Genomic DNA, 15,613 nt, shown 5'->3' on the forward strand with positions numbered 1-15,613 from the left:
TAAAATGCAGAAATAAGATGTCTCAAAAATCTTACAATCTTATACTTATTATACCAAAACATGTTTATAAGTCTTCCCATCTGTTGCAAAACAAGGGCTTGGAAAAAACATTGGCTCCCCACTGTGCTTTTGCTCTGTCATTCCACATGCAGTGAGGGCAGTGTTCTAGTTCTTAGAACCACACATAACCCAGGTATGACTGCATGGGAACAGTGAGAGAATGTTTCTTACAGAATGCAGTCTCACCCCCTGCTAAAATGGCCATGGGACACTGGTGTGGATTTTAACAGGGCACCTCATAAAGCATAACTGAAATTGAGCTTTTTGTGCACAAGGTAGAGGAATAAATAGGCAGCAGATGTTCATTCAATGAATGTAATACGGGTGCTGGGGACTTTGATCCTTTCTCCTGGCATTATCAGAAATGAGATAACAGAAGTTCTGGGGGCTTGTTCAGTGAAACATCAGTGACAGGAGAGTTTCTTTCAATGCCAGTGCAAAGGAAGAATCCTGCAGCTGTCACCTTCTCTTTCTGGTTGAGTGTGGCATCTGATACAAGAAAAGGGACTGCATTTTCCTTTTTTTGATTACAGGAGGATATATTTTGGCTATATATTCTCAGCTTTGTAGAAACCTTTAGATTGATAACACTGTAATAAAAGTCTAGTCTCGTTCTTTTCTTGACTATTTTCGACAGTTGGTTACTAAAATGCAGAAGTCTGTTTTGTCTGACAGTGTTGTCTAGGCTAGCACACATCTCCAAATTGCCCTGCTGACTTTGCACCACATTTCCTCTGACCATTCATAAATACCTCAGATACTACTGTGTAATACAGAAGGCTTTCAAATAACTGGATGATTATTTTACATTACTTATTTTTCCTATTTTGGCTGTCACTAAGCATAAGGGCTCTAATAAATATCTTCATTGGGTTTATATTTCTACCTTCAGTGCATGAAAACATTTGCTCAAACTGGTCTCAGTCATCCAGTTGTAGATGTTCTTTCTTTAGAGTTACTTCAAAGTGTTGCAGTTGCACATTATTTATTCTGAAATAAATAATTAGTGGATTCATTTAAAGCAGTATTTACTGTCAGTGGCCAGGAGGACTTCACCAAAGTCCCTTTCAACTGGTTTTTTTTATACATTCTTGATGAGCTGAACTGACTTTTAAAAATATGGTCTTCACTGTACCTGAAGATAACATGATTGATTAACTGCTTAAATAGTGCTCCAGTTTGCAGTGATCTCTTAACACAGTTTTGCCAGAATTGTTGAAATAACTCAAGGATTGCTTCCTAAGCAAGAGTACATGACAGAGAATTAAATTACATAAAACCAATTGAGTAACAAAATCTACACATTAGTTTACTAGATTCATCCATTCTAAAAAATCTTCAATAATCAGTCAAGTTTCTGAGAGACATTCTGCCAGCTAAAATAAGTGTATCTCACAGCCTCAGCCCAAATCAAGACAGTAGAGCCACCTCTAAGAAGCAATTCCAATGATAAATTGTTTATTTAGTAATAATGTTTTTAGTTTCAGAGTACAGCGTGCATGGTCTGAGTCTCTTTTTTCAAACTGCTGTCAATCCAGAATAATTTTATACAACTCTCTTTTTGTTATGACAGAGTAAAATAATGCAAGAAAAAGCATAATTAGTCTCATTCTACTTTATCAGAAAGCATGGCCCGTGACAACACTGCTAAAGAATTGGGACTGTCCACACTAGAGAAGAGACAAGTAGTGGAGGTAAGGATGTCTTTAAACACATCCTTTCTCCTGCAAAGAGGAAAGGAATAATCTATAATCCATGCTTACTGTTATAGTAGAACAAGAAGTAATAGCCACAAATTACCTTTAGAGAGGTTTAAATCAGACTTCAGAAAAAGTTTGCCAACAGTGGGGTTAATGAAGTTCTGGAAGAGATATCCTGAGGGACCATGGAACTGTCTGTGAACAAAGAACCTAAGGACAAAGTGGACATGGCAAGGGTATGGATCTGGTTCTGGCTTGCAGTAAAGGCAATAATAATAAACATGAGGGGTCATAAAAGCAGGAAGTGGCTTCCTGAACTTACTGAGAGTAGCACAGTATCACACAGTTGTCATTTTAACACTGGTGAAGATCTCTTAGAGGAGATGTACAATCAGGTCATGCCAGTGCATCTAATATTAAATTTACGTTGGGGTGCTGTTGTAAAGATATTTTATTATTACATTTTTATTACTCTAGCCATTAAAATAAGCTGGAATTCTATGAGGATTATTTAATGTCTGTGTGGCATTCTGGAAATGCAAGAAGTAATGTGGTATCACCAGATTGTTAGTAAATTATTAAAACCGTCTCATCTGTCTTGCATCTCTGAATAGACTACAATTTCTCTAGTTTTCAGAAGCATCAGCACCTGTTCTCTGCGTGCTAGAGAAGAATTCATTTCTTGTCTTCCTGTATCACACTTCTGTGAATGCTTTTACTGAGCATATAAAACAGAGTGGCTAGAAGAGGAACACTGAAACTAGCATATGTTGTCTAGCCTTTAATTCCCTGGGCTGATTTTCCTGGAGTAAACAGAAGTAGGAATTACACCCAGAGCTTCTGGACAGATGTTAGCAGTGACAGGTTCTAAAGCAGAATGTGTGTGTCATTGCATAGTGCCATTTGTGAGTCTGGGCAGGTAAGGAGGATCATTGAGAGACAGCTCTGTAACTTCAGCAGTAAATCTCCCTGCAGTCACACTGCCACAGGGCAGGCCAGGAGGAAATATTTGCTCATCCACTCTTCAGTTTTTAAACACAAATCCATGCTATTTTTGTGGTCTTGCTCAGGGACATTACAAAGGTGGCAGAACTGACTCTGTGCTGAAGTTTCGACACAAAGGTGAACACGAGTTAACACATTGGTTGTGCCAGGTCTCACCATGTTTCACTAACCTAAGATTAAATGAGAAAAGGTTGCTGAGGACAACCACGGATATCAGGGAATAGTACAGTCATCCTGACCATCTGAATGAATATTTCTTAATCAGCTAAGTGTATATCAGAGGAAAAGTCATGTTGTCTCAGGAGAATAAAAATATAATGTTTGTGCTGACGTACACAATGACTTTTTATATGCAGCATCTGCCAGAGAATCAAAGCAAGAATAAGATTTCTGTTAAAAGCACAGGTATGGTGATGAGGGTCACACAAATGCCTCCCCAGTGACAGATCTCCCTGTGTCGCTATAGAAATCCCCTGTCACTTATTTCTGTTGAGTGCACAGCTAAATGCAATCCAGGACTTCAGCGATGTTAAGCAGTACCTTAGCGCTACATGTCAGGAGAATTAAATGGTTTCTGTGTTTAGCCTAGTTTCTTAAAGCAGCGATGTTTATTTGATCCATCTCTATCTTCCTATATTTTGTATGTCTTTCCCAATAGCTTTTGAATTTTGTGATCAGAGTCAGTCAGAGAAATTTCACAGATTGCCAAATAGTACATCTGTCATGTTCTCTGAAAATACGGGGTCAGAGAGAGGTGATGGGGTATCTGTATGAGCTCACCCCGTAACAGATACCAGGAGTTCACATGAAGGGGAAATTTATGAAAACCTCAACTATGAAAGAAGACTCAGTAGGTGATTGTGGTTGGTTGGATGTCAGGGAAAGCTAGTCATAAGACAAAAGGGAACTGCACTTTATTAGTTTTGCTAATCACAGAACAATGTGCATTTTAATTACCAGAATTATCTGCAGAGTTAAAATCTGGAATACAGACAGACACAAGGATTTCTGTGACACTGAATATCACAGTGTGGCAGAGTAAAAGCTGTGCATGCTATTTTTAGTGTCTGATTGGCCTTGACAGTAATAATACCATTTATAGCACTTTATACTTCCAAAGCCCATTACCACCACTAATTAATTCTTAGAATACCCCTGAGGGATGCTGCTTGGAAGATAAGTTGGAGTAATACTGTTTTAACACTGGAAACAGAGACAGATCACTAAGCAGTGATAATGCTTGGAACAGAATTTGAGTAAAACCTCTTAATCAAGTGTTAAAGTAAGGCCCTGCTGAAGATGAAAATTTGCTGCTACACTTCGAAGTCATATTTAAAGATAAACAAGGATATGTAATATATAAAATATTTCTGAGGCATAAGTGAATGGACATTAAAAACATATGTGTATGGAGGCACGACTATGGTATGGATTTAACTGATGCCAGCTCTGTACGAGTCAAATGTCAGCAGGAAGTTTTTTACTAACCCAAACCTCTGCAGTCAGTGCTGGGATATTCCAATCAAGTCATCAAAAGCCATCACCAATGAAAAGCAAACAATCCTCATTGTGCCTTATAGGACTAAGCAGTAATAGAGTTTGTTTTCCATTTCTGTGCAAATAAATGCAGGGTGCAGCTGGGACTAAAATTTTTTATCCACTGTGTACTCTGCAGATTGCAAGTGAAGCCAGCTCATTCCTTCATACACCCAGCAGTTCCTCAAATCCACTCAACCCAGGAGGGGTTAGTAAGCCACTTAGATTTACAAGAAATTCTTTAGAACATGGCATGGTCCCTACTCTTTCTCCTTACCACAGAATGGAGGTCTTGAAGAACATCAATGTATCTTTTTAAGAAAGCAGATACTTATTTTCCTGGTTTTTTCTGATTGCCTTTCTTTTCTTGTTGGGATGTTTGTGCATACTTCTTGGTTTTTAACAAAAGCTTCCTGACACACACTGGAAATACTCTTTAATTTTTTTCTTGCTTTTTTATTATTCCGTACTACTTTGGTAATTTACTGTATACTACATGGCATTCCTAAACAAATAAATCTGACCTAACTGTGTCTTTCCTAAGATATTTATTAAATAATAGCATCAAGAGGTATGGATTTCAAATTAAAAATTTTAATGAGCAGTTATTGACATTCCTAAATACAATCTCAATGTATATATAATTCATTCAAGTTACTCTCTTTATATGTAGTAATTCTCATCTGTAGAGTAATCACCATTTTGTCCCTGGCAGTGTGGGATGGCCTTTTGCCTCTGGATGTTGCAGGTTGTTTGTGCTTTGATATTTGGTGCAATTAAGCAAGTGTGTGGAGATGGAGTTTAATGAATTAGACAGCAGTGCAGAGTAATATAGTTTATATATCACTCACATTTTGTGTTTTGTTTTTGTTTTTACAGTGAATGTCATAACTCTACAGATAGAATAAAAGTAAGAGTATGGGATGAAGATGATGATATCAAATCTAGAGTAAAACAGCATTTCAAAAAGGAATCAGATGACTTCCTTGGGCAAACAATCATTGAAGTAAGAACACTGAGTGGAGAAATGGATGTATGGTATAATTTAGGTATGATTCTTACTGATTTTTTTAAACAAATTTAGGTAGAGTCTTACTGTCTTTAACTTTGTGACTTCAAAATATGTAGCTTTGGTATCAATGTATGACTTTTAAAATATTAAACATTACAGGTTGATTTGAAAATGAAAGATAGAACCCCCACTACCCTTCCCCCTGTGCCACTGGCAGGGAAGGGGTAGAGAAAAATCAGGAGTGAAGTAAAGCTGTGAAGAACGGATGGGTGAGGGGAAGGTGTGTTTTAAGGTCTGGGTTTATTTTTCATTATCCCACTTGGCTTTCACTGGTAACTAATTGATTTTACCCCAAGTTGAGCCTGGTTTTGGCCATGGAAGTAATTGGTGAGTGATCTGTTCCCCATCCTTCTCTGGACCCATGAGGCTTTCATTAGATTTTCTATCCCCTGTCCAGCAGAGGAAGGGAGGTGATAGAGCAGCTTTGGTGGGCACCTACCAGAATCAACCCATCACACCCAGAGTAGTCCAGAGTGTTGGTAAAGTCTTCATAACTAAAGGAAAATAATAATAATTAGTACAGATATCAGGTAGAAAATTAAAATTGGAAAGGGGAAAGTAGTCAATAAATAGCTGTGCAGCCTTGTTTGAATATGGGAGGTAAAATAACAAGGATTCTTTACTTCATAGATATTCTGTTTTGTGCCTGAACCATATGTGAGGTTCTAAAAAACATTGTCATTTTCAGCAGCAGAACTCCCTGGATTTAAAAAGATTAAACTGGAATGATTTATGAAAGCTTTTCATATGGCATACATGTGTTCTTGGTAGTTACTAATGTATTATTTTTCCACTCTTCAGAAAAGCGAACAGATAAATCGGCTGTCTCTGGTGCCATTAGACTGAAAATCAATGTTGAAATTGAAGGAGAGGAGAAAGTTGCTCCCTATCACGTGCAGTACACCTGTCTACACGAGGTACATTGGAAAAGTTATAGTATATAGTATAGAAATTACTGTTCAGTTGTTGCATGGATAAGGAAAAAAGGCTACAGAACATTAGAACACTGAAACAAATAACTGCTGCTGTACTTCGGGACAAGTTTATTTTAGATTTCCCATTTTGTATTGCTGAGGAAGTACCAGGATCAGAGACAAGGGTAGAATTATAACATAAGAGCAACAAACAAATCATTGCTGCCAGGAGGTGCTAGAAAAAGAGGTTGAGCAGATAAACTCTCCCTGTACTGTTTTATGATTTAGCACTTTGATACATGACTGCTAACATCAGGAATATACAAACATTCCTATATACTACAGAAGTATACTGTGAGGGATTTCTTTTGTTTTACAGTAATTCATATTTTGGAGAGTAATAAAAAGGAGAAACACAAATATTATAAAATCTAATTTGCCTTTTATCTAGTTTGCTTTTGTCAACATTGAAAAAAAATTATCACTGATAAATAGGGGTGTCTTCTGAAAGATTTTCTTTGTAATGAATTACTCTTCCTTCAAATAGTGGTCCACGTAGAAATTCTGGAAATATTCTGGAAATACAAGTAGTTTCTGAAAGCCGATAGCTAATATATGGCTGAATGTTCACCACTGGCATGTAGCCACAAAATCCCATTGTTCACCATTTGTAAAATCAGATATTTAGGGCATTTGTGGTGATAGATTTTGACCTGAAATTGCAAATGCTGGATCTATGATGTAAATTACAATATTCATATGCTTTAAGATAATCCAAGAGACAGCTATGGGCTAATGAGCAAAACTGAAAGTACTTTGAGCTTTCGGGGATTTTTTTCAATCATTGAAAATAGGATATAAAATCTGTTGGATTTTGTGGATACATATGGAGTTGTGGAATTTGTGGACACATATGGAGCTAGGCAATCTGAGCAGCATTCTATGCCATGAATGTCAAATCCTAGCTTTGCTTCCAAGGGTACTAAACCTAAGCTTTATTGCACACCTTGAGAGGCACCTGCAGTATTTCTGTTAGCTCCTTGTAACTTAAGGACTTAAATAATGAATTTGAAATTTATTGGTCACAGATACAATTAAAATTGAAACACTCTGAAATAAGTATTACAACATCACAATTCCATTCATTAACAAGGACATATTAATGAGAAGCTTCTGCACTATTTTATGTTGTAGTCTTTCTGTGGCAATTAATGGACAGGACTATATCAAGGAGATAGAATGTGCTGAATCACAAGTCTGCTGACTAGTTTGAGGCAGTGTTTGGAAAAACAACTAAAAAATGGACTAACAATTAACATATTGATGCCTAGATGAAGGATATATTTTCAGAATGCTTCTTAAAAGCCAAAATTTCATGTTTGAAACATTTCTTGCCTTTAGAATCTCTTCCATTACTTGACGGAGGTGAAGTCAAATGGAGTGGTGAAGATCCCCGAGGTGAAAGGCGATGAGGCCTGGAAGGTTTACTTCGATGATGCTGCACAGGAAATTGTGGATGAATTCGCAATGCGCTATGGAATTGAGTATATTTATCAAGCCATGACGTAAGTGTTATCATGGCTGGCTTTCTGCTTTGCTGTCAGCAGTGTGTGGGAAGTAACGAATTTCAAGCCTCTGTGATTTCATTCACCATTTCTCTTCCATTCCTGACTTTAAATCTTACCATTTTTGTCCGTCTGATTCTCACTGAGGTACTTCTCATCTGCAGTGGCTGTAAGACATAAGCATTTTATAAGCTGTTACTGATATTACTGCTAATGCATTCCTTAATCCTTATGATACTGATATGGCACAGTTCAGAAAGACCTCCAGTGTTCCAGATGCAACTGGAACAGGGTTTCACAAGCTCTGTACCATTTTCCAAGATTACAGAACAGCAATGGCTATAGTGAATTTCCATACTACATGTAAATAGTTAGTGCAAACCATTTTTAACAGTACTAAGAGCTGTCACTACACCACCCGTTCGGAAGTGGCTGTCTGAACACCTCAGAACACAGCACCATAGAGCTCAGAGGCCTGGAGACGTGAGAGATCTATCATGTTCTCAATTTATCCAGCAAAAAGCTTTCTGGTGAGCAGGACTATATTCTGCTGGAGCTGTAGAAAGGCAGAGGGCTCCAAATGAGTCCTCAAAATAAAAAAAATACAGACTTTTTTCCTTATAGAAACCTGATATTGTGGAATTTTTAATCAGAATATCTCTAATTTTTTTGCATCTTCTCAACTCCTAAAAAGAAGTGTCTTATAATGTATGAAGCTACATAAAAATCTGAAGTTTTCTTTTTATTGCAGAATATAATTACATGACCTCCTATTGCAATGAGCCTGTCTTTCATTTTATGTAGCTGTGAATTATTGTATTGTTCATCTGATAGAAGGGTATGGAACATATTTTGTACTTTATACATTTTTAATGATCTTACTTCAAGGAACTTATACAGCATGGCACAAAATAATTAATGAAACTTGAGAGTTCCTCTTTTTTATATTTAAACTACGTATGGAGGAATTTGTGTGTTGACTTTCATGAGTATTTGTGTTTCTGTGTTTAGTTTCTCTGTAGCTCTGTGTGATTGTTATGTCATTTATTAAGTTATCCTGGTATTATAGTTTTATGACTTGATTTTAAATGGTATGGCATTTTTACCAAAATGTTAGTAATAGAGTTGTTCCTGCTGTGTACCAAAATTAATTCAAGGTTTGACAGAAATGAATTGTTAAGAGCTATTAATGCCAAAGGAGGGCTGTTATTAGCGATTTGCATAAGAAATAAAGGACTGATTTAGCATTAATTTTGTCTTAACTATAGCCCCAGTAGTTGATTATCTCAATGTAACACAGGTATATTTTTGACAGGCAACCTTAACTGTAAAATTATTTTGAATTTTGTTTTTCTTCACATCTCTTGATGTGTTCAAGTACTGCAAAATTTTCCAGAAAAAGCTTGAAACTGGTTTCAGAAATTCAGATTGCAAAAGTCAGCATTGCAAAAATAGCAATATAACTGATGTGAGTATATAAAATATTTTTACTTAAAAGTGGTAGAAATTGACAGGTTATATTTTTATATAAAGAAGATGCTTTATTTTTTATCTCACTAAATAACATTACGTACAGATATTAATGAAAAGTAAGCAAATTTAGTCTGTACTCTAATATGGAGCTGGACAAGTACTCCAACACATTTTTCAGGAGTCCTTAGTCAAAAATTCCAACCAAGCCATTTTAAGTTAATTGACCTATTTTGCCTTGTCTTCTTTTTGTGCTTTCTTTCTTTTATACCCTTTCCCCCAAATTTCCTTGATGTTCTTGACTGCAAACCAGGTATCTGAAGGCAGATCTAATGAGAAAGTGAATTCAATATTGGTAGTCACAAGAAACAAAAGCTAAGATTTCATTAACTCCATACCCACATCCTTTTATATTGTTAAAAGTTGCATGTCAATAATGAGCACTGCCTTTTTGAGGGGACAGCCCCAGCCTGTTTAAATTCAGAATAAAATCAGTGATTAATGTAATTTCAAGTAATACTTGGACCAGAATATATATTTATATACATTGCTTTGCTGATTCATCTGCAGACATGTGTCAGAGCATTCAGTCTTTGGGGAGAAGAGTAGTGAAGACACTAAGTCTATTTGTCATGAGGAATTTTCTTTTTGAGTGTTATCTGCTGGTTTTATTTCTTTTTATGAGATTACCTTTTTCTTCTGGAACAATTTTAGTGGCTGGAAGAAAATGTACAGCTTCTTGATTTGGAAAATAGAATTATCAGATTGCATTTGGTAACAAAGATCTCCCAGTAAAACAAAAGCAATTTTCTACTACACGGCAGAGAGAGAATTTGAATGTAATCACTTTGCCCAGAGGAATATTGTGTAAGCATTTTTTGCTTGAGAATCTAGTTGCAGAGTACTTCTACTGCATGTCTCATGGTAACATTGGAAATTGAAATGTTTGTGTTTGTAAATGCAAAACTGACTAAGCTTTAATACCCCAGGACCCAGACCTCACAGAACATCTGCACTTCATCAGGCTACGTGAGTTTTAGGATGCTGCTAATGAGGTGCTCTTTTTGCCTGAAAAAATGTAAATTTTAGTATTCATATTTGTTTTAAAAGTTAGATACTATATAAAGTTTCAGTGCCACTTAATGGTAGTCATTTGACCCTTTTAAGTATGAATAGATGGCTTATGCTGGAGTAGAAACATATGCCTTTGTGCATTTCTACACAGCATAAACCTGATTAAGCTTCTCTAAAGTCCCCCTGTCAAAAGTGATTTAGCATCCTGTTCCACTACAGCAATAAACAATCCCACTTTTCTGTCATTTCTGGTTCATGATGGTGGCTTTGTCATCCATGATCCCTTAATAAATCCTGAAGATTTCCTTCTGGCCCTCAATATTTATTCATGTTTTCCTTTAGAGCATAGAAGTAATATTTCAAAAATTTAGTCTTGATTTTCTAAATACATTGAATACCCTCATAGTGGCATGTGGGAATCAGCCCAGAAGATATCACACATCTGCTCTAGCCATTGTCCCCAGTGAGACCTTTCTCACCAAGCTTAGAAGGAGAACGAATTCAGGTGTGGTTGCACCTCTTCTGGAGACAGGAACATCTCCACATTTTTATGAGATAAATGTAGACACCTTTTCCCTAAAGATGCTGACTTAGAAAGAGTGTTTTATTCTCAAGATACGGATTACAACTGCACAGTTCCTGAGCAAGGAAATCTACTTTAAGTTACCAAAATCTGCAGAATTCACACACATAGAAAAACAACCATGGACCCAAAGCAAAACACAACAAAAAGACTGATTCTACTGCAGTAATTGCAGCTCTTTGAAGTCTTGACTGTATAGGTTACATAATCCACTCTTCTTTCTTATGATTATTTTATTCTTCCACTCCTCATGGAGTCTGTATTAGGAAAAGAAAAGTGAGACATTTACAGCCATTATTACATGGTTCAGATGAGAATATTTTGATTTTTTGTGACGAATGGCAGCCAGGCAGCCACTGTTAACCATACAAGTGGTACGTGTAACTCCCAGAAGTACAAGCATGGATGTGTGAGATGATAGGAGGAAAATAAGTATTACAGAAAACAGGAAAAAAAAGGTAGAAAAACAGCACAATGATCGAGCTGGCCTTTATTTTTATGACTGTGTTTATGCAGTTTATGCTGTAAATTCAATTTCTAGAAGGAACCATACTAGAACTTTATTCACCTGCACATATTAAGCCACACTGTGCAGTAAAGAAAAAGTAACTTTTTTCTGTCATTCATCCTTCAACATAATTTGTTTCTCTTTAGAAGGTAAAAATCTGAGCACGTATTGAAACAGTGTTTGACGAGACGCTGAAATTACACATAATATCAGCAACCTGAATTTACTGTGTAATAGAGTCAAGTGCAATAAAAGCTCTATTACGATCTTTATTTCTTACTGGCAAGAGTCACCACAGGTAGAACCTAATGATTCTCAATCCGCAACACAGCTCTCGTTCCAGCAGGTTAATGGGCACTAACTATGTCATCTTGTTCTCCTGCTAGTTTTCAATTAATGTGGCAGCATTACAAAAAGCACACAAATCGCCCATTAAACTAATTTTTTATTGATAGCATTTGCTTACTGATGAGTACAGCACATCAATTAGACTTCTTTCTTTGCTAATTCAGGCTAGCAGAAATGTTGGAGGAATCCCAGGCACTGTCTGTTGGTCAGGAAATTGCATAGTAAGAAAGTTGGAGCAAGCAGACCTGGTTTCAGACACCACTGTAGCTTCAGCAGTGCAAGCTTGCTCTAAATATGTGAGACTTAGGGATGGTTGCTGTGACATCATGTGTCCACTAGAAATTGTTAATAATTCATGCTATTGGCTGCTGTTTTCAAAGACCTGCAAAAACAAGGGTAGGCGTTTACTTTGAGTTATTCATTTTGCAAGTGGAAGGAATCCAGGTATCTTGCAGGTAGCTGATAACGTGAGTTACCAGCACTCAGGGTCATGACCCATATTGTGTACTTAATAGGTTCTGTGAACATTAGAGATTTTAATTAAATGATGCAGAGAAAAAAAATCTGTCACAGATGCTTTATCATAATTTGCACTGAGCGCATTACAGGTGAAACAGTGCAATGATACAATAATTGTACCAATTGTTTTAAATTTTCCTTGTGAAAAATTGGTACACTTTGGGTCTGTACCAATTCTTCAGGACAAGAATTCAGTACAGGTCATGGGTAGCTCATTGTTGGTTAGAGGAACCTGCAGAAGACACCTTAAAAAGTTGACCCAAACAGTATTTCCATGTTTGTCTGTCATGTTCCTTGAAGGCAATTGAGACAATCTCAGATATTTCTCTGCTGCTGACTGCTGCTTTTGCCTGTCTCCTACCTCAGCAGAGCATACGTCACAGGTATGGCTCTGAGGCCACAACTCCAGGACAGTGGAGTTACTAGTGCCTTTCTATCACCAGACTGATGCTCCTCATGCTCTAAGGCCCTTTAAGTCCACTAAGAGACTTTTGGAAATTTAGTAAAGGTAATTTTTGGAACTTCTGGAAATTCAGTAAAAGTCATCAGTAAAAGTATTAATTATTTTGTCAATTTTTTGAAAACTACATATATTTCTCAAACTTACTCGTAGATAAGGAGATATTTCCATTAGCTTTAAAGGTTGCCTTTATTGGTGAGAACCACCTGACATCACTATTGTATTTCATTACAAAGGAAAGTATTATTCTTCTACTTGACAGAAAACATGTGACATATAATGAAAGATTTTTCAGAGGAATAGAGAACTGTTTTGTTCTTTTGTTGAATTCCCGTTTCAGTCTTCACAAGCATTTCTTGAAAATACTGGCAATGAATTAAAGGTTTGGTAACCCTATTCCTTGGGCAGTAGCTGGGAATGCTGGGTTCTAGTCCTGGCCCATGTGATTGGTGTCTGTGTAGTTTTGAGCAGTTTCTCTCAGTTATGTAAAATGCAGATAATAGCACTTAATGTTTGCCCCTACAGGAAAATAATCTTGAAAGATGACTTGGGCAGTGACAATAGTTAAGGTTATTTGGCTTAAGTTCAGCAGGAGGGTTCACTTGTACCTTGTGTTAATTTTTTTCTTGGAAGGGCATTAGTGCCCAGGTGGTTCAGGCCCAGCACACTGCTCTGCCTTATGCTCCTGAGGAGGAACAGGAGAGAGGAGCCAGAGACTCCAGCTAAGAGGAGCATGTGGCCAAATCAGGTCCTTCAGTCACACAGAGACTGATTGGAGTTTCTTAATTCTCTTCTGTTTGACTGTACACTCATTTTTACCACCATCTTTTCTTAACCCCCCTCATTCTCTTTCCTGTTTGTGTACTGAATATTAATCTAATGTGGCCAGTTTGAAAATATCAGTGTGCAACAAGTGGCAATTACATCAAACATGTTTTTTCCTCATATACATCTGTACAGTTTTCCAGGAGGTAGCCTGGAAGTTACATCACTGGAGTTAGACATTACAATGGGAGGAGAAGTAGATTCCCTGCCCCCTTTAGTAACTCTTGGTTTGTTTGAATTGCAGGCACTTTTCCTGTCTCTCTTCTAAGTACATGTGCCCTGGTGTTCCAGCAGTTATGAGTACGTTGTTGGCCAATATAAATGCTTTCTATGCTCATACGACAGCAGCAACTAATGTATCTGCCTCGGATCGCTTTGCTGCGACTAACTTTGGGGTAAGTAGATTTTCTTTTTTAATAGAGTTCTAGTCCTCTTTTTTTCTTTCTTAGTATATTCCATATTAACTTCTAAACTGATTTTTTTTTTTAAAAAAATTGCTCATTTTAAAGAATAAGGGTTGTTGTTAGCTTTTGAGAATTTTACTCTGAGTCTTTAAAATCAATCATTATAAAAGCCAGAGAAGATGCTGCTCAGCTCCTTGTGAGGCACAGAGTGTCAAAAGCAGTGGCACACATTCACAGTACTAAAACTGCAACTAACAGGTTTTTGTTTTATTGCAGTGGGCCTTGCTAACTGCTAACTGCAATGCTGTGGACTTCCTAGTCTTTGAACATGATAATAAATAAAGATACATGCACTCTTTATTCTGATTTCTTCACCTACTCTCACAGGAAATTGAGAGCAGGAAGGCAGAGCAATAATTCAGAGACTTTGCCTTCATAGCTCTGGTATTGCACATGATAGAGACAGAGTATAAACACTTATACTGAAAAATGAATCTATTCTTTCCTCTTTTTTCTTTTTTTAGTAGGGCTTTTATTTTTAGGGCTGATATCAAAGGTACATTTGATGTAACAGTTTTCAAAAAAAATTATTGACATGAAATAAAATATTAATCATAATTAAAATTTATTAAATACAAATTAAAATTACAAATTTCAAGTTTTATTTGAAGTAATGTTAGAGCCACTACTACTCTTCTCCAGCATTAGAATAATAGAGGAATTATGAATTTTACATTTTCAAGACAAGATTATGAAATTGTATATTTGGATGAGTAAATCAAGAATTACTTAATATCTTTGTTGAAACAAGTCTTCTCTTTCAGTGTCCAAGCTTTATTACACTTTTGAATTTGATGCTAAATTTGAAATTTAGAATGGTTTTTCTGGGTTTTCTATCCTTTTTTTTTTCCACTTTTCCAATGATCAGAACTACTTTTGTCCTCAGACTGGGCTGAGATTAAGTCCTTTCTCTAATGTTAATGCCAGTTTCCCTTTGACGCAATTCCAGTCCAATTCATAGTTCAACAGATGGATGGGAAAGGAGTAGTAGGCATCACTAATAGAGATTTGGAGCTCTTTTTTCAAACAGTTGACTTACTGGCAAAATATTAGATTATTCTTCTCTCCTGGGTCAAAAGGCATTTGTTAGTGAATAGCTGCACATCATTCATCAGAAAGAGCATCTCAAATTCAAGTCCTCAGGCTACAGCTGGGAATGATTTGGCTGACTGAATATTTCAGTACAGATTTATAACATGACAAAAAAGTTCTCTTTTGATTGATCCCTTAAGGGAGCTGTGCCAAATTAGTGGGGTTTGGTGCAGGTTAGAACTCCACTGATGAGAGGCAGTGCACAAAGACTCTATTTTCAAATTATTGATCATCACATTTGAGGGATGGTGCAGACACAATCAGTGATGCCTGAGAGCCATCAGCTCCTGCTTCTTCCAGAAGTCTGCTGCTTTCACATGGGCCGAGATTTCACAGTTTTGTGCAGTAGACTATGGAATATGTTCTAACATGGTAATTAGAAAGTCTCATTAGTATTACTTGAGAATGGCACGACTCA

The 15,613-nt window shown here is 36.7% G+C and overlaps 1 protein-coding gene across 5 annotated transcripts in view; it reads left to right on the forward strand.

The window, feature by feature from the left end:
* The window catches only part of UNC13C (unc-13 homolog C), a 166,584-nt gene that overhangs the window by 85,830 nt on the left and 65,141 nt on the right, over window positions 1-15,613 (forward strand). For all 5 annotated transcript variants that reach the window (XM_063412559.1, XM_063412560.1, XM_063412561.1 and 2 more), the window contains 4 exons: window positions 5,181-5,350; window positions 6,175-6,290; window positions 7,689-7,852; window positions 13,884-14,034. In XM_063412559.1, the coding sequence (XP_063268629.1) occupies window positions 5,181-5,350; window positions 6,175-6,290; window positions 7,689-7,852; window positions 13,884-14,034 (601 nt within the window). The remainder of the gene's footprint in view (window positions 1-5,180; window positions 5,351-6,174; window positions 6,291-7,688; window positions 7,853-13,883; window positions 14,035-15,613) is intronic.

The sequence above is a fragment of the Prinia subflava genome, chromosome 15 (assembly GCF_021018805.1).
Source record: "Prinia subflava isolate CZ2003 ecotype Zambia chromosome 15, Cam_Psub_1.2, whole genome shotgun sequence".
NCBI lineage: Eukaryota > Metazoa > Chordata > Aves > Passeriformes > Cisticolidae > Prinia > Prinia subflava.